The 21,864-nt window shown below is 50.1% G+C and overlaps 2 protein-coding genes across 2 annotated transcripts in view; one reads left to right on the top strand and one right to left on the bottom strand.

Annotated features, from left to right (window-relative positions):
* Positions 1 to 21,864, bottom strand: part of LOC128269910 (serine proteinase stubble) — a 34,199-nt gene that overhangs the window by 2,037 nt on the left and 10,298 nt on the right. The window contains exons 2-7 of the mRNA XM_053007314.1: positions 11,856 to 12,240; positions 11,379 to 11,716; positions 11,128 to 11,273; positions 10,526 to 10,802; positions 10,275 to 10,464; positions 9,875 to 10,172 (exon numbers count right to left, since the gene is read on the bottom strand). Of these exons, the coding sequence (XP_052863274.1) occupies positions 9,875 to 10,172; positions 10,275 to 10,464; positions 10,526 to 10,802; positions 11,128 to 11,273; positions 11,379 to 11,716; positions 11,856 to 12,240 (1,634 nt within the window). The remainder of the gene's footprint in view (positions 1 to 9,874; positions 10,173 to 10,274; positions 10,465 to 10,525; positions 10,803 to 11,127; positions 11,274 to 11,378; positions 11,717 to 11,855; positions 12,241 to 21,864) is intronic.
* On the top strand, positions 14,816 to 21,329 carry LOC128273348 (UDP-glucosyltransferase 2-like). The gene is made up of 5 exons (XM_053011289.1): positions 14,816 to 14,950; positions 16,282 to 17,589; positions 18,776 to 19,212; positions 20,341 to 20,560; positions 20,626 to 21,329. Exons 2-5 carry the CDS (start codon positions 16,904 to 16,906, stop codon positions 20,921 to 20,923), a joined length of 1,641 nt encoding a protein of 546 aa, XP_052867249.1. The 5' UTR covers positions 14,816 to 14,950; positions 16,282 to 16,903; the 3' UTR covers positions 20,924 to 21,329.

The raw sequence follows: 21,864 nt of genomic DNA, 5'->3' as shown, positions 1-21,864 counted from the left end.
GACAAATGGAGGCTCATTTATATGGTGCTGCTGGCGAGGAAGGGCACCAGCGGGGGCGCAGGCAGATTGAGCTAGAAGGATACCGTTTTACTCACGGACGTCGGAAAAGTTGCATCTTTTCACTCAGACTGGCAGCACTTTCACCGCGTAGTAGTCGTTTTCTGTGCTCCGCCGTCGAGGGCTCTTAAAAGCCCGAACAGGCCAGCGGCACTTGTCGAACACGGCGTACAAGGACACTGCCTGGCATAATGGAGAACCCACCGGGACGCTCGGGCTCGATAGCATCAAGCTTACATTAACGATTTCACGATACGCGCCGATATCGTTGTCGTCGATTTCGTCGAGCCGGCATTTCTCCGACGGCGGAAGAAAAGGTTCCACGAAGATTGATTGCCTTCAGATGGCTGAACAATTAGATGCAACCCGTCCGATCGTAGACGGAGCCAGATTGGATGCGTTACGGATGGTTCTGCTGTATGGCGGCTTTGTTAGGCCCAGCTTCAGGGAGTGCAGGATAACGAACCAATTTTCCATCCGTTTTTTTTTCTTTCCTGCCTGCGTTCAATTGCTCCAAAAAGGACTCATTGGTACTCGCCGGAGGCTGAGTAGTTTGTCATAACCACAAACACTCAAAAGTCGATTGAACAATGGCCGTTCTATTGAATTCGGAGTCAAGGAGCCAACACGGGTGTGAGCTGTGATAGCTTTTGACGGACGGGACCACGAAGCCCGTCAGTTCGCGATGGCGAATGAGAAATAAGATATAAATTAAATAATGTACTAATCAAAGCCAGACGCTTTGTTCCGTGGTGGAAAATGGAAGGAAAATTTCCAATTACGCCCAAATGATTCCGTGTTTTGCTAGGTCCCATCGGAACCGTGTACGGATAGTTAGGCACCGGAGTTCCGTTGGTGGCTTCGCTGTTAATGGTTTTACTGCGCCGTTATTCTGAGAACGAAGCCATCACCATTTCAGCGACCGGAACAATTTTCCGTTTTTGAGGAATATGATTTCCCAAAATCCCAACGGCCCGAATCGACCGCAGTTCTTCGGAACACGTCGAATGAAATGAATCGCTTTTTTCATTATCATTACCACCCAGTGCAACATAATGCTGGGGTATAACGTGCCATTACGAGAGGCTGTCAATTTGGCCCGTGGGATTTGTGCGGCACCTCTAGAAACACAGAACTTCGATAAAAAAGAAATACGTTGGTGGGGTGTATTATTTCAATATTGGTAGCCGCAACACCCCCGAGGGTCTTCGTTGGAAGACGATAGACATGACTTTTCAACTCCTGCCACGGGTTTTATGTTCTACCGAAATTTACTTTTTATTTCGTGGGTTTTCGTGTGATGTTACTCCCCATCTTGAGTCTAGGGAAACGAACCGTATTCAAGAGAAAACAACCCTCAAAGATGTGCGGCTTCCGCTCGATGCTGGGAACAATGGGAACGTTGTTAAATACGATCGAATTGAGACATTTTTTATTTATTTATTGCAAGACTGGTCGGCAAAGTGAGTTCATTTCGAAATACGATAAAATAAGTCAAATAAAGGCTTCCTCTTTGTCCAATTTAAAATGAGAACAAATATATTGAAAACATACCTCCAATGTTTTCAATTGATTGCAAATTAAACAAAAAATAATGAAGGATAAATATGAAAAATAAAAGAACCATCAATACAAATGAAAACATACAACAAACATTTTTGTATGTCCTGGATTGGAAGCGAAATTTTTCTTGGAAAATAAGAAAGTAAAGCAGGATTTATTATTCTAAAGAAAGCGGAAAGATTAAGATTTATAATTCTAAAGAATAATCTAAAGAATAATTAATCTTTCTTTGCAAAAAAAAAGCATTTTGACTCAGCGAGTAAAAGCGGTTCAAGCCACACTCGCAAAAGCGATACCATTTTGTGCTGTCAGTCCATCTCGCCATCCGGCTGATGGTGATGCTTGTGAAAAATGAAGCTTTCTGTCGGTTCACAAAAATCAATAAGCGCACAACTGTGTTGCATTCGCACACACACCCATACGCAGACGGTGCGCACACAGAGAAAGGAAATAACATCAGCCAATAAGTAGCTCAAGTCACACATCCTTCTTCTGGCGGCTGGCTTCTGACTCCCCGCGGCTTTTGTGTCGGCCCACTCAATCCCATTCACACGTCGTAGTAACATGTGTGCCCCCGGGAGCTTACGGGCCAATCCCGGATTCTGTTATTCTTTCGCAACCGAGCACCACCGCGGATGCATCCTCGCCGATGTCGATGGGAATTTGGTGAGATTTGGCGGTACCTTCGTCGAACTTTCCTGACCGCAAGAAAAATGTCCACTTCCTGATGTGACTACACGACACAGCGAACGCCTCGAATGGTGCGCCCCCCCATTGAACCTCACACGCGTTGGTGTGATGTCTATTTGAAAAATATTTTCGATTTCGCTCCCGCCGTCCGCAAACGGCTCGGTGCCGTGGGCCGCAGGGCATCCAGGATCCAGGATATAAGCCGCCTCTGTGTGTGGCACGACATCGGTAACGAGTTTAGTGTGTGGGAAAATTGCGGAAAATCACGGACGGAAGAAGAAGGCATCAGCAAAGATGGAAGATAAATAGGACGAAAAATTCATACCACCGCCACCGCCGATAGCTGCCAGTCGGGCGGGAAAATCCCGAGTCCCGTGGGCGGCCGGGAGATGCAGTCGGGCGGGAAAATCCCGAGTCCCGTGGGCGGCCGGGAGATGCAAACATTTTTCCAATCCACTTGCGGTTTGCAGCGTGACGCCGCGATGTGACGATGTTCTTCGGCGCTCAATCGATTCACCGTGCACGTGATAATATCTGTTTCTGCACCCGCCTTTGTGTGGTTTTTGTGGCACTTTTAAGTCCTCGTTTGACAAGTTTCACCAGGGGAGCTCCATCTCGGACCCAACTCTGTACCTGCCCTACGGCAACTAGCCCCCCGTGGCACCATGGAGTCGTATTCCAGCGTTTACATGAAAAGCGCTCACGTCCTACGTCAACTGGCTGCGGTTTACTTTCGTTTCATATCCGATATATTTATAGTTATGACGTGACAAACCCGCCACCGAGTTGACTTCCTCTTTGCGGCTGCGGCTTGCAGTGCCATTCAAAGAACTTCTCCCAAAGAGCCTTTCATCAGGTATGGAGCCGCTCGGCAGTCGCGAACCGAGGCAAATGCGGGATAAACTTGAATCGGTTTCACGTCGATGGTGGCGGCGAGCAGAGATAAACTCCATCGCCAAGCTCCCGCGCATCGTCACTTCACTTTTATCGTCATAATTCTTCGCGTTCGCTATCAGCCGCGCTGCTGGAATGGCGGCACTTATCGGATAAACGTGACGAAGCAAACCATTAAATAAAGGCACATAAATGCCTTATCCCTAACGACATCTTGGGCTGCGATCAGAAAAGGCAGGACAATTTCCGGTCGAAGCGACGGCGCCAGTGACAGTGGCGCATCCCTGGCCGTGCCCGGCGCAAAAGTTTCTGCGCCATCCATTTTAACGCTCCAGCGTCTTCGCGAGTCCCAACTTAATTTATGAATAAATCTATTATTCGCTCTAATTATCGTACCGCACCGTGCGCATTACCGCGGCCGGGACTTAACCGAGGCGAAACATCGCTTATCTCGTTCGCATGTCGTCCGGTGAGAGGCCCACCCGGAGAAGGTTGCAGAAGACTCTGTCATAAAACAGAGCCTGATACTCGCTCGCTACGCTAGGGGTGCTTTAAAATGTTGGCCTCCGTCACACGCGACGACCATCGCCAAGATGGTAATCCGGCCGGATTATGGTTTTCCTCGGTTTCGCCCCATTCGCCTCCATTCGACAGTTCATTTCCACGCGACCTTTCGCGGAAAGGTAGAGGGAGCTAACTCCAGAGGATGGCCGGAAAAAAACCGGACGCCGAGCAGAAACCGCAATCAGAGAGACATTCGACCGCCGTTAATGGCCCATCACCGCCGTCGTGGCCGTTTGCAGTGTTTTATTGAAGTAGAAACCCGGTCAGCAAAGAAAGGGACGCAAAGTGTTGACAGGTTGGAAAACTTGTGGCATCGTCTGTGGAAAATCGTTGGTTGTAGAAAAAAAACGGGGGCATTGAAATCAGTGCGCTCAATAATCCCCTTCACCGGGACACCGCAATGGCCGAGGCCTTTTATCGTTTGTCACTGTTGTTTTTTGTTGTGGTTTACTTATCTCGCTACATTAAACGATGCCGGAAGCCCTTTTTGGCACGGAAAATCAATAAAATTTCGTTTTCTTACTGTTCGTTCTTTAACTTTTTTAACTTTCAACTGTCTTTTAATTACTTTCCCTCCCATCGGTGGGGTAAACACATTTGTTTAACATTTGCGCCAACAGCCGACCCTTAAATAACTTCACGCAAAAGGCACCGAAGTACTGCAAACCAACTTATTCAGACCACAAACCATTCAGACCACAGACCACCTTTTTTGCACTCGCGTCATTGTCGACATGATGATGGTGATGAAGCCACACGAGAAAAGTTTCCCGGTGCTTTTGTCGGTGCTCATTGTGCTCGATTAACTCCTTCATATCGCCGAAGACAAATGACTTGCGCCGTGAGGTCATGAATTTTCGCGTCTTACATTTTGCACATATTTCCGGAGCCAGCACAAAGAAGGTCAAAGAAAACGGTCGGTCGGTCGGTCGGTGAAGCAATAGAACTTTTGCCTTCTGCACCGTCATTCCGGTGCCGGGTGAGCGTTTGGTGGTCGCCGAGCCGACGAGCTTTCTGCCACTAATTGAGAAAAACAATTTATTTATTCGCATTGAAAGGCGACCCCAACGGGCGACGATGGATATGCAACCGGCGATGAGTTCTTTCCAACTTTTTCCTTTGCATTCTACCTCGAAGCATGATCCTCGCGTTTGTTCTTAAACCATAAAACGCAAGCGATCTATTTTCCCTCACTCTCTCTCCTTCTCTCTCTCGAACGCTCGGTTCACCGGAAATGTGATGGAGAGAAGGGATGGATTGCGATGCATTCCCGGTCCCGTTCAGGAATGTTTTACACAGCAGCCAAAGATGAAAAGAGGTTCTCGAAATGATTTTCTCAACTCATTCCTTGGGCGGCCGATCGTCGGCTGCCGATAGCGCCGACGGCAGCATCGCGACCATCAGGCCATCGCCTTTTACAAGATGCTGGAAGGAAAATGGGACGACCAAGGCGCCTAGCGGTGCTTCGCTGCCAACTACGGAATGCCTTTCGAGCGCCATATCACAAACTCGCCCCGAGGACCCCGGTGGCTGCTGCAGGAATCCTAACTCCATTCTTTTGCGGCAACCCTGGTGGGTGGCGGGACTTGGCAAATGCTCGCGAACGTAGCCCGATCGCCGCGGGAAAAACTAAAGTATGCACAGCGGAATGTAGAGAAATGGCAAAGTCTTCGGATCGCCGCAAATGCGCCGTACGCCGAACAGCGTGGGCTTTGTTGGTATCATTTTTAAATTCTACCTCGTGCATCCACAATCGACTGAGCCGTTTAAGGTACGCTTAGGGGTCGGCGAAGCTATGCATGGCTATTGCATGGCAAGCTTCCCAGCCTTCCACCGTGGACGTTAATTTAGTGCACTTTCTCCTGATGTCCTTCTGAAGGAAGAAACTTGGCGAATCAATCCGAACGGGCTGCCGTTTTAACCGACTCATACACGAAGAAAAACGTTAATACCTTTTAAAATGTTCAATCAAAACTTGTAAGTTCCCTGAACTATTTGCTACTCATTATAGTAAATCAATTCTACTTTCTGGGCCCCACCATAAATTATTGGATTCAGCCAGACAGTTCTCAGGACTAAAGCAAAATGAAGAGGATGAGATTCACTTTTCAATAGTTCACCGAAGAAGCCGGATCCAACTTCTCTTCGAATTTGTTCGTTTCATTAAAGAATCGCTCCTCCTTGAGGTAGAACTCATCGGGTATCTATGGAGAGCTTATCACTGCTCGATTACCTACACTCATGATGCTGGAATCTGTTTCACCGGAATGCGCACGGAGCGCTGCCCCTTCACCCGATTTGCCGATTCTCTTTCCGCGAAACTAATCAATTAACACCACTTCACGAGATTTACGGAAGTTGCTCTCCGACACACGCCGTGCCACCAGCTCCGCCGCAGCCAATAGCTCCTTCCTATATTCGCCACGTAGCCGCGCGGGAGAAAGTTGAAAGTTATTTCAAAAGTTCCGCGAGTGCCAAAGAAAATAACTCGCCGCAGTGAGAAGAGACTTGCGGGAGCTGGAAACTCGTTTTCTTGCCTCTTTCCATCAGGGCGCCGCGGGCCATTTAGGGGTTTTTCGTCCAAAGCAAAACACGTTGCAATCCATCGTTGTCTCACCGACGAAGGCCGGGTTTTCAGAGCCCCGAACAGTTCCAGAACAATGATTCAGCCAGGCAAATGGGTTAAATGGAAGAGAACCGTTTCAGGGCGCCGTCTCTCTTTCTCTTTCCATCAAATGGTTAATCCGTGGGGTGCGCCAGCAACGCAATCACGACCGCCGGAAGCCCTTTTCAAAGTAGAAGAAAAAACAGTTTTTTAAAACCGAACTAATGGCCGTCGGGAAACTCAACAGTCCGCGGACGGAGAAAACAGGGAAAAATCTCCAAAGAAAAACAGAAACACGGAAAGAGTTTGGGCACGAAACGGATAAAGAATCGAAAGCCCTGTTCTGTGAATTCCATCACACACCAATTGGACCATTCTAAGTTTTAGAACACTTTAAGAAGCTTAGAGTCACTTTAAACAAAATATTACTAATTTTACGAGCTCTGGTATTGTTTATTATTTATTTCTGTTGGCCATCATCCTCCTTTGTTTTTGCTGTCTTCTCTTATTATTTCGGCCACAGTTTGTCACAATAAATCTCTACTGCACAGTTTGAAGCGCTCGCAAACAAACAATGAAACCAATAGAACCTTTTTAATGTATGTTGTTTTCCGTTTTTCCCAAACTGCAGCTCGACTGAAAAGTTGTGCACTCGAAACTCCGACCAAGTATCGTAAATATTCAATCATCTTCTTCAGTTGCACAACTTCACCAACAAACTCACCGGGCGACGTGCCCGGCAATGTGGTGTTTGAAGCGAACTAACAAAACGAAAAACTTTCAACGGTTGACGTTCCATTTTACCACTGCCTTGGCTTTCCGTTTTTTGCCCTGCCATCGCTGGGGAACGAATGGAGCAGCGCAAAAAAAAAACAAGGAATCACGGATCAAGACCGGACCAAGCTTCACGAATTTTGCACCACACTCCTTTTCCGTGGCACAAGAATCAATCCCCGGGTGAGCGCCCGGCGAGAGCGTTCGACGGCCGGCCCTGGTGTCCTTTTTCTTGATTTAGGTCAAACAGCTATTGGATCACGTTTAGCAAACATCTCCAATTGCCGAGCGCCGAACTCCGTGCCCATCGGACCTGGGAGAGACGCGCAACATCAACTCGTCCCCAGGATGGCCAGCATCCTTTCGGAGGCATCGTTTACATCCCCGTGGCACCACCGTTGGCACACCCGGCATGCGCCCGCTGCTGCTTAACTTCTTCGGCGAGTGGCGAAGTAGCCCTTTGCTAGAGACCCTGAGTTCACCTGCCACATCCGGGGAAGTTCGCCACCGAACGAGAGCAAACGCCACGCTAACTTTGCCTGATTCGTGTTCCAGATAAGCACAAATCACGGCTTTGCCAAAGTTACTTTCTTTGCCACGCGTTCCGTTTCTTAGACACTCGGCTCGGCTCTCGGCTCGCAATCAGTGGCACGATGGCCTGGCCCGGCCGAAATCATACACGGAGTTGGAAATCGAATCCATCCCCGATAGCGTAACGAACCGAAATGGGGACCGGTACGGTTGGCTCCGGCCAGGCCGGGGTTATTTCATCACCGACTCAATTTCTTCTCCGACGTGATGATGTTATCGTGTCGGAACCAATGGAGGCGCTTTAATACATACAAACGAGGACGACAGCGTGCTTTCAACAGCCAAAGGTGCCGGAAGGAGCGAAAATTCGTATGAAAAATTCGAAACAAGATGCGAAACCCGGAAAAGGAAGGAAGGAAACGCACAAAAGTTAGGCATTCTCCGCTCGTACGAGTTTAATTAATTCCAACGGTGCGGTGTGAGCATTCGTTGGGTTGTGGGTGGGATCCCGAAACTCTGAAACCTCTACTTTTGCTTCCCACCGTAGCGGGTGAATAGGTGAGATACATCTGTAGAGAATACGCGTCTGTCAATTCGTTCAATGCATGAATAAACAATGTACATAAAAACAAACAAGAAATAAAGAAAAATGTACAAACATAATGTTACATAATAGATAAATTGGCTTCAGGGCAAGTTCCACAAGACTCACGTCTTACCAATTATAACAGAGCAACGAAGAAAGAAACGTAGCAAGACTGCCGTCACAGCTTCATATATCAAACTGTCAAAGAAATAATTGGGCCCTCGTCGGGAACCAAGGGACCGACAATTGTAGATAAGAAAACACTCGGAAAACCAAGAGGCTTCTTCGTTGTCGTATTACTCTTATCATGTCTTTTTTTGTTGGGATGTTAAATCAGCAGGTCAAATGATCGCAAATATAGTGCGATGCTAGGAGATGTAGTAAAACCAGAACAGGACTTCGATTGTAGTCTCATAAATGCCAAATGAGCGTACGACTAATATAAAATGTAAAAAGTTAATTTTTTTAAATAACTTTCTCTCTTTATCACTTTATCATGAGGTTCCCCCTTTTCTATGAGGCCCTTAAGTACTTTGACTTTGGCATCCTCCATACCATGCGTTGGCCATTAGTCCTGTAGTCTTTATTGTGCAACGTGCATCCTTTGGTGCTGCATTTTTATTTTGCTTCCTGTGCGTTACTGTTAATTAAAACTCGCCAGTCGGCAGTAAGCGCACCCTTCGAAAACGGGTCACACCTTCCCCGGGTCAACAACATCCGTTCACACCGGGAAAGCAGGGAAACGGCAAAGGCGACTCCAAAAGTAAATGAGAAACCGGTCCATAATTAAGATACCGCCAGTGGCTGCCGTACCTTAAACCGCAACCGAACAAAGGAATGTGCGCGAAGAACGTTTCATTCCTTCGGCAGTCCTGTTGCCCTTCGTGTGGGCTTCCTCCCGAGATCCTTGTACGTGCAACCACCGTTAGTCTGCCCTCGACGCCCGGCGGATTGCAGCTTTCAGCTCTGTAGCTCTGGAATCGAGTGGAGCTTTTTGCGTGAAGGAATCCACGGCCGCCGTGTGTCTTAGCAGTGCTCAATAGGTCTTCTCACTTGACACACATTCGAGCGTTATGAGGAGCGCGTGGTTTCGGTGGCTAATGTATCACTTTCGAGAAAGAATCTTTCATTATACGTGAGTCATTCGCCAATTAGACCTCATCGACAAAGGGTCGTGACCCGAGGGGAAGTTTAAGTATTAAGTCTAAACTGTAGTCTAGTGTGTGTAGAGCACGTCACATGTCATGCCTTGTCATATGCCACATGAACGGTAGAAAAGGACCGTATGCCGTCTAAACCGCTTATGGCCAATCTAGGGCCCCCGAGAGAGAACTTTTGTCAGCGAATTTGGTGACCTGCAATGAAGGTGGAACACTCGGCGAACTCACCGTGACCAGTGTGGTGCAGTATTTATGTGGCATGCCAGAACACCACAGTGCTCAGTCGTGGTCCATTAGGCTCACTCAATTTGCTTCATCACCGACCCTTCCGGGGCTCGGCATTATTTCGCAATTCTGCAATTACGGACCGTTCCGTAACCCACAAAGGCCACAATGCAATTCAATAACAAAATTTTGGGCCACCTCCGCCGGAAGCGGACCCCAACCTACCTCCTGCAGGACGGACGGCAGTGTGCCGCCTTCGCTGAGCCGCCCCCAGCCGGTGACGGTGGCGTTCTCGCCGATCAGCAGGTCGTCCGTCGCCGGCAGACAGATGGGGCTGATGTGCGGCGCAAAGACGAGCGGCTGCTCCAGCTTCACGAGTGCCAGGTCGAACTCGTACGTGAAGAAGTTGTACTTCGGATGGACCACCTTCCGGGCGACGCCCCGCTCGATGTACGGCAGCTGCTCCAGGACGTGCGAGAAATCGTACTCGCCGACCCGTATCCGAATCTGCGACGTTAGCAGGCTGCAGCGCCCAAGTCGACAAGTGGCCCGGAAAAAGACGAATCGAACCCCAATTAGTAAACGAGTGGAGGCTTACTCGGCCACGGCGTCCGCGGATGCTTACTCGTCGACACAGTGGCCCGCCGTCGCGATCCAGTTATCGTTTATGACAGCTCCGCCGCACCGGTGGGTGCTCGAGAAGCCGAAAAAAGACGTCCGCCGGACCGACACCTGCCACGGCCAGCGCCCGAACGGCGCATTCTTGCCGCCCACTATCCGCGTCTCCGGCCGACCCATCGTCTGCACTCCGCAGTCTGTAATGAGAGTGACGTTAGTTAGTCGGAACGGACGGATGGACGAACCACTGCCCCTTACCAGCGTTTCTCGCCGCGGAAATCGTTGACCGGCCCGGGGCGGTCGTGTAGGACGAAATGGATGGCGATACTTCGTCGACGTCAATCACAGATGGGTCAGACACCGCGCCGGGCGTGCGACTTGTTGAGCTGCTCGAACCGGAAGTTGTGGGACTCGCCGTCGTAGTGGTGCTGGTAGTGGTGGTGGTGGTGGTCGTGGTGCTGGAAGAGGTTGTTGTGGTGGGCCTCGGGGTGGTCGTCGTCGTCGTAGTGCTGGTACTTTGCTTTGTCGGTTTGGCCTAAAATTGAATTGGAGATCAGATGAGCCTATTTCTATGCCTTTCTGTCTGTGGATATCCAATTTGATGCGTTGTTATGTCAATAGACACGTTCCCCAACTTCATAGAATAGTACGTAAACAAACGAAAAAATTAATTAATGGTAAAATCGATCGATTATCATCATACGACCTGGCGACTAACAAACATTAAAATTGATTATTTGAATGTGCCCAAAACAGCCAAATGTTAAGTCGTTGGAAAAGTGAAGTCCGAGCGCGAGGACAACGGACAACGTCTCGAATACAAAGTGTCCTATCGCACGTAATTAGCCTCCGATACGCACCGATGGTTTTGGTTTCAGTACGGTGCTTTGAATGTTGTTCGTGATGGACAGGATCGGTTTCTTGGACGGTTTGTTTGGCTTGGGCGGCTTCGTCCGGGTGATGAAGCTTGGCTCCGTCGTCGCCTGCCAGTGGGTGGTGAAGATCCCTGCGAAGAGCGCAAACACTAATGAGTACACACACCTCGCACAGGACAACCGTCCTGTGACCTGTGACAGTGGCAGTGCGCGCCACAAAATGAGCCGCCACTTACCGGTTGCGGCACTGGCCGCCATCTCCTGGTCCGGGACTGTGGCCCCCGCTGCTGCCACTGACTGCTGCACCAGCGTCGATAAGGTAGAATGTTTATTTACAGTGCCCTCTGTTGGCTTGTGACTAAATTGATTGCTGCCGGTGACGAAAGCGCCACCGCTACTAACGCTACTGGAACTACTAAGGCCGCCACTGCTCGGTTTGTGGTGGTGATACGTGTGCTGGTGGTGGTGGGGATACGACTGCTGGTGGTGGTGGTTGTGCGACGGTCGTATCACCAGCGTCCCACTTCCGTTTGGTCGGTAGATGGTCGTATACCCGTTACTACTAACGAATGTACTGTTTCGGCCAACGACCAAAACACCGGATCACACCAAGCATGGAACGAAGAACGGGGAGAACAGGTTATTCGTGTCGAAGGTCATTCGTCGAGCCAACCACCCGATACCGCATGGAGCCGCATGGTCATTCATCTTACCTTGGCTTCGGTGGTTTATACTTGCCGCCACCGCCGCCGCTGGGCGCCGAGGGCTTCGGCCGGTAGGTCAGCATCTGCTGGTAGTTCTGAGGTATCACATTTTCGGTCAGATTGTGCGAGCAGCAGGACCCGAACATGAACTGGTCCATGCACATGCCCACGTGCTGGCCCTCGGATTTGATGCATTCCCAGACGAACATGCACGTGCCCTCGTTGCCGTTCACCGAGCAGGGCTTCGGATTGATCTTGTAGTTGTGACTAGAACCCGAGGCCGCAGCCGCCAGCGCTGCCACCGGTACCGTGTACTGCTCAGCGATCCAACAGCAAACCGTTAACAGTAGAATCGATGCCTTCCATCGACTCCACATGGTGGAGATTTTTAGATCTGCAAAGAAAGGTGGGGGGGCACAGATTAGCGATCACGGTCCGCTGAACAAATATCTTCTCCCGCTTGTCGGCCCAATGTCGCCATGTCAACAAGTTGCGCAACGTGGCCTGTTTTCCACCCGGTTTGTGTCCCTTTGCCGGATGCGACGACCCCAAGCCGAAAATAGAACAAACGGCGCATGAATGTTTAAAATTTGTTTACCGGGAAGCGGCCCTTTCAGCTAATATATGTGAGGTTTTCTACAAAAAGATGCATCTTTAACGGTCAACAGGTGCCGGCGTCGTGACTGAGTGACACAATCAATTAGTCGTGCAGTCTAAACACACAAAATTAAAAACATTTACCAGTTGCCAAATCTATGAAGGGTGCCAAGTATCTGATGGGTCGCATCCGCATCTTGACAGTGCATTTGTGAATGACCCGTTTGGCCAGTTATGAGTTTGATTCTATTTTTACCCACTTGCCCCAAAGACCTTAAGGGAAAGTGGCGCACCACAAAGCCAAGGTTAGCAGAGTGGTTCATGAATATTCAGCAGAACTTTTCTCTGCCATTTTCTTGCGATCTCATCGGTGGGACGATACGATTGTAACATAATGGACATAAGTTTTTAATGCAACACCTGTTAGAAGCAAGTGGCGCACTTTCCCAGGGTGATACAACCAGAGTTTGAAACGTGGTTTGTTCTTCTTTTATTATTCACATGTCGTAAGTGATTACAGTGTACTCTGCATGATTGATCACCCGATCGATCCAGTTATTGATTGCTCCTAGTCCTAGTCTTAAATGCCCCTATTTGGCCACTTCTCACGACAGTTTGTACTATATGTATACCATACATGTATATCAGGTGTATACGCTTAAATCCGCTGTTTTCCGGGAGGATAGCAGTGCTCATCCAAGTGATTTGATAGTATCCTGAAACAGTTTTGCTTTTTGGGGTGCCTGGTGCTTCAGGGCACGGGGCACCAGGCGCCTCCATTGTTGATAAAAAATTGGCTTTTTGGTGGTTTTTCGATCAATGCATGGTTCAAATAGGGCATTTGTTATCAGTAACGATCGGAATGATAGAGCAGTCGGTAGTGCTTTTCGCTGTCACGCAGCTGGCCTGGGTTTCGAATCCCGGGATCGGTTGTCACTCAACCGGCCATGGTTTCGATTTCCGATACCGGCGTGATAGGGAGGTTGGCGCGGGGCTAACAATCCCGCCCGTAAAAATGAAATGTTAGAGAGAGCACCAGAGATTAACATTGTCTCTGGTGCAGGCCAAGACCGCGCAGCGGTTGTAGCGCCAAAAGAAGAAGAAGAAGAACGATCGGAATTAACGTTTGCATCAGGTTTTAGAAACTTGTGAAACACCACACCTCTCTGTCCCACCATAAAGTCCGTTTTTTGGAGTCTTTCAAGGCTTTTTTTTGTAAAGTCAAAATCGCAATTTCGAAACTTTTTAAGCCGCTTAAAGCACTGCGATCTTCCAAAAACAAGTCCCCACAAGCATTTGGTGCGATTCCGAAGCAGTTTTCTTCAAGAGGCAACAGAAAAATAATAATCCCCGCAAAACGTCATTTTCAGGCACAAAAGTTGACATAGTTTAACCCTTTCAATGATGGGTTGCACACCGAAATAATTTATTTTGCGACCTGAAATCATTTACCTCATTTTAAAATAAGGTAATGTTGCCAAAAACACGAATGAAGAGGACAAAATTGACAGGTGAACCTGGTATGAGCAAACAGCGGATTTAAGCTTATACACCTGGTATGTATACTCTCCAATCGTTCAGCATGTATCCAACAATTCAAATTCCCTTAAAAATTCCTTGTTCCAATTGTTTGTTCCAAAAATTATCGTAAATAAATATGATATCAACCTTTTCGTCGAATCTGAGGCATCTATTTTGTTCGTCACTGTGTGCCGTTTTGAGAGAAGAGAGAAATCTCGCTATGGTCAGTTTCGGTAAAGAAAGGTCAGGTTCAAAAGTCAGGTTTGCATTTCTTCTTCTTCGTTTTTTCTTCGTTTTAGAAATGCATTTTCATGTGTTCTTATTTTTCTTATTCTTCTTCTTGTTTTCGAAATCGAATTTGAAATTTTCGAAAGAGCCCGGGAACGCAGAGAAATACAGGTTAATAAATCTGTTGGATTCAGAAACAGCCAGAAAAAACAAAAACACCTTTGCGGGATCAACAAGTTTTGCATTTTTGTGCTCGTGTGAGAGAATTTCCCGTTGAATTTAACGTGTTTTCGGTTACGACCAATTTCAAACAGAAACATTCAAACGTATCATTAGAACTCAATTGTTGTGCTCAATTGTTGCGCATTCGAAAGACATCATCACAAGTGCGAAGTGAAAAGGATTTACAAAGGACTTTAGTGCTGAAGTGCTCGAAAGAAAACCATTTCCCGTTGTAGTAGTGAAACAAAAACTCTGTAAAAGTTTTTGACCCCAACATCATCATCGTAATCGGATGCTGCGCGGGGAATGAATTGTTTGCCTTTCGCTGGCGAGTTGTGTATACAAAACAGTCCCCAAAAGGGAAAAACCGGTTCGCACCAGCTCTGGGCGCGACAGTGACAGGCGAGCAGCTGTTCGTACACAGATACAAACAAACACAAAAGAAACGGGAGCAACACAAGCAAGCGAGCTTGTGACACAACTCACGAACGCACGCACGCACGCACGCAACGCACGCCTGCAGCAGCTGATTGGAGGTACGAGACATTGAGCCCGCTTATGTTTTGGTCCGAGCTAACCCTTCGATGCAGAACGGCAAAAGGCGCCTTGGATTTCGAGCATCTTTCAACCGGGAGTTCGTGAACCGCGCTCTATTGGTTTGATGAATAACTTAAGACCAGCGCGCGTCAGACGAAAGCACCGCTATGTGCGTGTCTCGCGCAGAGGAAGTGGCCGCTTTCGCGCGTTTTGTTTTGGTCGTTTTCTTGCGCTTCCTCCGAAACGGAACGCCCAACAAAGAAAGGCGAAGAACACGCGGACCGCGGACCGATAGAGAAGACGAGGGGCGCGCGTTGAACCCCCCTTTGCCGCGTGCGTGGTCGCGCATGAATCATAACCCCCCGCGCCGCGCCGTTTCAGACCGACGCACGAACGATGGACTTTGGCGAGGCAACAGTTGGGCCGTATGTTGCCATGTACAGCTGCGGCCACAAAGCAAACACAGCAGCAACGGACGGAGATTAGTATGGCCGTCCAATGGCGATGAGCTTGACTTTGTGGGGCCTCTTTTTTCTTGTTGAATAGAAGTACCCAACTGTTAAGTGACTGTTAAGCGCATCGCCTTGAAATGTGGCGACCAATTGGTGTTTGACGGAACAATTTACGCACAATGTGTCCGCAGCGGTCGCTAGGTGCGATGGAATAATATTTATGCACATCTTGACATTTTCGCACTAATGTTTGCCAACCCGTAACGAGCCCGTAGCGCAACGCCGTTACGTAAATGTTGGTTTCTTTTTCTGTGCTGATTAAATCAATCCAAATAATGACTGCTTCTCTGCATTCGAGGGTTAAAAAAGGTTTTCATTCGGCGTTCGATCCTCTTCCCCATGTGTGGCGCGCGCGATGGTTACATAAAACAACCGGAAACCGTCATTCGTAAGCAAAGGAATGCGTGGGTAGCTCGCTTCAACATGTGCCAGGAATTTTCTTGACCACATTGAATAACGTTGAAGCGCGTTGGACTAAGAGCGGATGCAACTGGAATGACTCACACCGCACGCCGTTGCAGCCCGTGGCCACCAGAATGTACCGCTTATGATAAAGAGGCCCGACTTCTTTGTGGCGCTGTTCTTTGCAGAAACTTCTCGAACATTTTTTTTTTATCCCTACACCACCGTGCCAAAACGTCACGAACATCGGACCACCGCATGTCATGTGGCCGGTAGCCGCGATTGCGGTTTCGTAATGCGTCTCTAGCACCACGCAACACGCCACTTTTCTGCGAAAGCCCTGCCATAGCCTGCCGTCGTCAGAATCCGTCTAATTAGCATGTCTTATTGATGTCGCCTTCATTTTCCCTTTGCAGCAACGGCGATCGATAGCGGGTGCTTCGCCCGAGACCTCTGCTGGCCATCTTCCGGACTACGTTTGGAACGTTATCTTCTGGGACGCTTGAGATCGTTGCCGTAGTGTCCTTGAGCTGGGTTCAAAGAAAACGTGGCTTCCGGAGCGCGACCGCTCGGATTCATCGAGCAAGAGTGACCGTTAAACGGGCCCCAGTGCCGGTGTAGGTCGACGAAGAAAGCACTTCACGCCCGGCTGCATAAAACGTGACGCGCCGAGCTGTAACGAGTGAGGTGCTTCAGAGCGAGTTCGTTCGTGCTGATTGCGCCTTTATTGAGCGAAATTTATTCCATCACGCAAAGGTTCGCGAGTGGCGCAGTCCCGCAGTGCCTAGCGACTGGCGTGGTGTCCATTTTGAGTTGATGTACCGCAAAAGTACCACCAATTCGTAACCGATCGTCAATTAGGCAAGGTCAGGTTGGTTAGCAACGTTCGCCAAGAGCTTGTGACAACCAAATAAGGCGTTCTTCGGGGCAAGTGAACAATTTCCGCCGCCGACGACCCCGTTAGAGTGTTGCCAACGGGAGCCAACGGGGTCGGAATCTTTGGTCGGTTGATCCACTCTCAAAATAGAACACCGCAGGATGGCCACGGTGACTGACCGGCGGCGACGGGCGGCGGTGTCAACAACAAGTGGGCTGCTGCTGCTGCTGCTGCTGCTGCTCGGTGCCCCGACCGACCGGTTGGCAGACGCGGCCAAGATACTGGCAATCTTCCCGGTGCCCCTGAAGCAGCACCAGCTCGTCTACCGGCCACTGCTCGAGGAGCTAGCACAGCGAGGCCACGACATTGTGCTGGTCACAACGGATCCCATGGATCCACAGCATCGGCCCGATCGAATCGAGCAGATCGATCTCAGCTTCGCCTACCGGCTGCCGGTGCTGGAGCAGCTCAACGTGGACGGGCTGGACGGGCGCGATATGCTGCGCAAAGTGTTCGATGTGATGCGCACGATCTCGGCCGAGGAACTGCAGCATCCCGCCGTGCAGAAGCTGATCCAGTCGGCCAGCCAGGATGACGGAGTGGCCAAGTGTTCCCGGTTCGATGTCGTCATCGTGGAGTGGTCGGGCGTGACGCTGATGAATGCGTTCGCCGAACACTTTCGCGCGCCCCTGGTGGGAATCGCAAACGGCGGAGCCTACATCAATGCACACGAGGCCCTGGGCAACCCGAACCACCCGATCGGCTATCCGAGCATCTTCATGCCGTTCAGCGAGGATCTCAGCCTGCTGCAGCGCATTTCGAGCGTACTGTTCACCGTTTGGTACAGGTAAGTGGCAGGGAGCGGTGGACCACCCTCCCCCCGTGTCACGAACACGGGGGAGCCAAGCTGCTTTGGCAAGGCGCAGGGCGAGGTAATGAATGCCGTCTAGAATGAATTATTCAACCCTGACATCGTGCACTGCACTAGGGCCCCGCGGTGGCAATTACACCGCCGTTGAGTAACCTATTCGACGACAGCCACTCAGTGCCGGTTCTCTGGGACGGCCACGGACCGGTTAGGGTAGCTGCGGTTGCTTGCTGAACCCTCGTGCACGAAACGTGCGCAAAAGTGCAAGTCACATGCGGGGCACATGAAGGAAAGTAAAAGTGAGGTTACTCAGCACTCGGTGGAGCTCGCAACACCTAGCCCCCGAGGCGCACCGATTTCCGGCTCGCTGGGAATCATCTCACGCATGACGGGGAGCGGGTCAATACGCCGGCGGAACGATTTGCGGAACTATCGACGCGTACGTTCGCAACACGAATTGTCCAGTGCGATAGCCTTCAAGGTTACCGATTTCGCTTGGCCAACGATAAGTGTGGAGCTGCAGTCTGCCCCCAGGTCGTCCGCTTTTACTTTGTTTGCAATTTAGCCACGCAATGGACGATCGCCGTTACAAACGAATGGTTGCGCGGCGTCTCCTGTCGCTGGTTCGCTTTGTTTGGTCTCTAACGCCACTTCATTGTTTCGAATCGCGAGTCTCCGATGACTTGTCGTCATCCGTCCGTGCTGAGTTTTGCTTTTAAAATGACCAGGATTTAGATAAACGATGCATCGGGGAGCGCTATTGCCCCTTGAACCCCACACGCTGACCCACTTTGAGTTCATTGTTCATTTCTTGCGGTCGGCCTGATAATGAGCTTCGAACACGTTCCTACTATCAGCAGAACCTGCCGGGCCACTAAGAGGTTGTTTTCGGCGACAGGACAGACGAGGCGGGATTAGGTTGTGTAACGGTGGCGGTATTACGCCTCGTTTGGTCTACGCGGTGCAGTGACGTAGGGCCGAGTCGTTATCAGCCGGCCACAGTCACCGGAAGGGCAAACATATTTTTGCACAGCACTATGCTGGCGCATGGTAGTCGCTAATTAATATGCTTAATCAGCTTCCGTGGCCACCGTTTGACGTCACAGACTAAATAACCATTAACGGCGTGTTTACTGATTGCTTTTTTTCTGCTTCCCCCCGGCAGGTTCTATTACTACACCGAGGAGATCCCGGCGCAGAATGCGATCGCGAAGGGTGCCTTCGGCGAATCCATCTCCGATCTGTGGCAGATCGAACAGAACGCCGATCTGCTGCTGATCAACTCCTACCAGCTGCTCGGTAACGTGCGTCCGGTCGGACCGACTACCGTGTATCTCGGTGGCATCCACCAGCGGCCCACCAGCGGCGGCGATGGATCGATGCTGCCGGCCGATCTGGAACTCTTCCTCGCCCAGTGCGACGAACCGGTCGTGTACGTGAACATTGCGGCGCACTCCGGCCGGGCGCGGATCGAAAAGATCGTCAAGACGCTCGAGCAGCTCGAGGTGGCCAGCGTGTGGTCGCTGAACGAGGCTAGCGGGGTCATCAATACCTCCGCCCGGATCTACCAATCGTTTAGCGTGCCCCAGGAGGAGGTTCTCGGTAAGTACCGGGGCGTCTTTGCAGCCGATTCGCTTCACTTCATTAGCCCGCTATTCTCGTCACGAAACGCGCAGTTTCTTCGCGTCAACCGCCTTGTGTCGTGCCAGCAGCACTTCATTCGCAACGCGTGAAGATTTGGCACAGCGGTTCGCGATCTTGATTGGCTTTCATTGGCCAGCGCCAAATTGCGCAGTGCGCGGCATACTCTGTGTGAAACCTTGAAACGGCACGGTTTAATGTTTGTGCCAATCTTGGTCCCCCCCGGGTTCTCGCCAGCAAGGGTCGGATCAAAACAACCAACTATCACCACTGCGCCCCTTTGCAAGTCCACAAAGGACCCGGCTCTCGGTGCTGACGGGTGTGAATATTAATGACTTCCCGGTCGATCTGGGAGAGGGTCTGTCGGTAGCCCGAGACTCGACGCTCCGGTGAGCGAATCGGGTCACCGGTGGCGGAATAGGGATGCAGCCGGCGCCACGCTCTGCTCTGTAGTTCAAAACAAAAACAAGATTAGACAGACCTGCGGGGCGAGGAGCGGCGGCAGCAACGTACTTGTTTGTCGACTTCTCGCGCGCCGGTCATCAACATATCACGTCCAAACCTCCCGCGCGGGCCGCAACTTAACTTGTTGGGGGCTTGGCACGATGCTTCGATGACGCACTTGACATTCGACGATGACGCCGACGAATAGCGATAAAGTGGTGGGCCAAGCGAGGGCAACTGCGCGTGTATTGTAATTCCGCGGTCACACTCGCCAGCACGTGCACACGGCCGCATTCCGGTTCATTGAGAAAGGTGCATCAAAACAACTACCACTCGTCTGCGGGTACAATAAATTAGAAACGCACCGTCAACTTCCGGTCACGCCTGGGAGCAGGCGGGTTTGCCATTTTGTGGCCGTAAACAACGCTCTGTTTGTTTACGGTAAAAGTTTGCACTCTCCTCACGGCTTATCTGCAACGCAAGCGCCAAGGACGCGTGACATTGTTTTGCGGCGCTTCAAGTGTTTATGCTACTTTATCTTAGGCGGCTTATCAATGGACGTATTTTTCAATGGGAAAGATGCACGCCCTTCGTTCCGATAGTCAGCAGGAAGCTTACTCCTTATTTATTGTACTCCCTTTGCAGCTCATCCTAAAGTGCGTCTGTTCATAACGGACGGGGGCCAGATGAACATCGAGGACGCCATCCAGCATCGGGTGCCGGTGGTTGGCATCAGCTTCTCGACTTCGTACGAGCACTATTTGCTTCAGATTGCCAAGTACGAGGCCGGCATCGTGTCGCTCATCGACTTCGAAACCCAAGCCACCTTCATGGACAAGCTGCGGGAGGTGTTCACTGTGGAAAGGTTAGTTACAAAGAAGCTGCACCAAACGAACGATGCCTAATTTACCCCCCTTTCATCTCAAACAGATATCAGGAAAACGTTAATAAACTCCAGCGTTTGCTCAACGATCAACCGCAAACGTCGATGGAGCGCGCCGTCTGGTGGATCGAGTATGTAGCTCGCAACGGTGGCGCTCAGCCGCTAAGAGGGCGCCACCTGACATGGTTCGAGTCTCTGATGATAGATGTGCTGCTGGCGGTCGGTGTCTCCGCTAGTCTCGCCGGTTTAGCAATTGGCTACGTAATCTATCGAGCAGTTCACTATTCGAAAAGTTTACCCACGGAAATGGTGACCCGCGGAAGCCGCAAATGTAAAATGCTGTAGGAGTTAGCGAAGAAGGCAATAGGAATGGGGTTGACCCCAGGGGTTGCCTACTCTAAACTCAGTTTGCCACTTTACCGGGCTCTAGTCTCTGCGGGCGGACTAAAACGGGCCCAACCTCACACACACAAAAAACACTCACACTCTGAACGTGTCTGAAAGTCTGAAACGATCTACTATTTGTGACGGGCTTAGCGAGAAGCGGTTAGCAACGATCGATCGTGTGCCTCTCAAGAGTGCGTGCGAACGAGTCTTTGAATGGAGCCTTTAGACTGCGAACCACCTCAAGCTGAACCCAGGAAAGCGGAGCTATTGTTTATTGCCTAAGTATGTTGTGATATTACCGATGTAAGATTTGTCGTTGAGCGAATGAGCGAATGATCAATAAAGTGACCACATTTCTGACAATACTGCAAAAGATGGGCTTTTTTTTCTTCAGTTAATTTTAGTAGTTGGAAATGATGTTTGGCAATTGTTGGCGTTAAACGCTTTCTTTCTTCTAAAGGATTTTGAAACCTTTTTTAGCTCCTTCGCAAACTATATTTTACTATTGGGAAGCGCTGAAAAACGTGTTCCACTTTCCTTTGTTCTCTACTGACTCCTCGACTCACTGCCAGGCCGTTTGACAGTTCCCTTTTGGGCCGTTTCTTTGGGCCTTTTTGGCGTCGATCACAGGGTGACCCGAACTTGTTTGGTGATTTATCTTTCAATTTAATTTATCCTCCTAACATTCTCCCCACCGTGGAACTGCCCAGAACTGGAGAAGTTCCACCACCTCCGACTTTGAGTACTGCCAGCTCCGCTACCGGACTCTCAACCGGGAGGGAGGTCAACGGTCTGCTATTTACAATAGCTTCAGCTTCAGCCAACGCCGTCTGCGGATCCTCCGAACTGAAGACGTCTCCGGTATGAACTGCTTGCAGGGATAACTTTACCGATCGTAT

The sequence above is a fragment of the Anopheles cruzii genome, chromosome 3, assembly GCF_943734635.1.
Source record: "Anopheles cruzii chromosome 3, idAnoCruzAS_RS32_06, whole genome shotgun sequence".
Classification (NCBI taxonomy): Eukaryota; Metazoa; Arthropoda; class Insecta; order Diptera; family Culicidae; genus Anopheles; species Anopheles cruzii.
The sequence above is the reverse complement of the archived record's forward strand: the minus strand, read 5'-3'. Positions and strand labels throughout refer to the sequence as shown.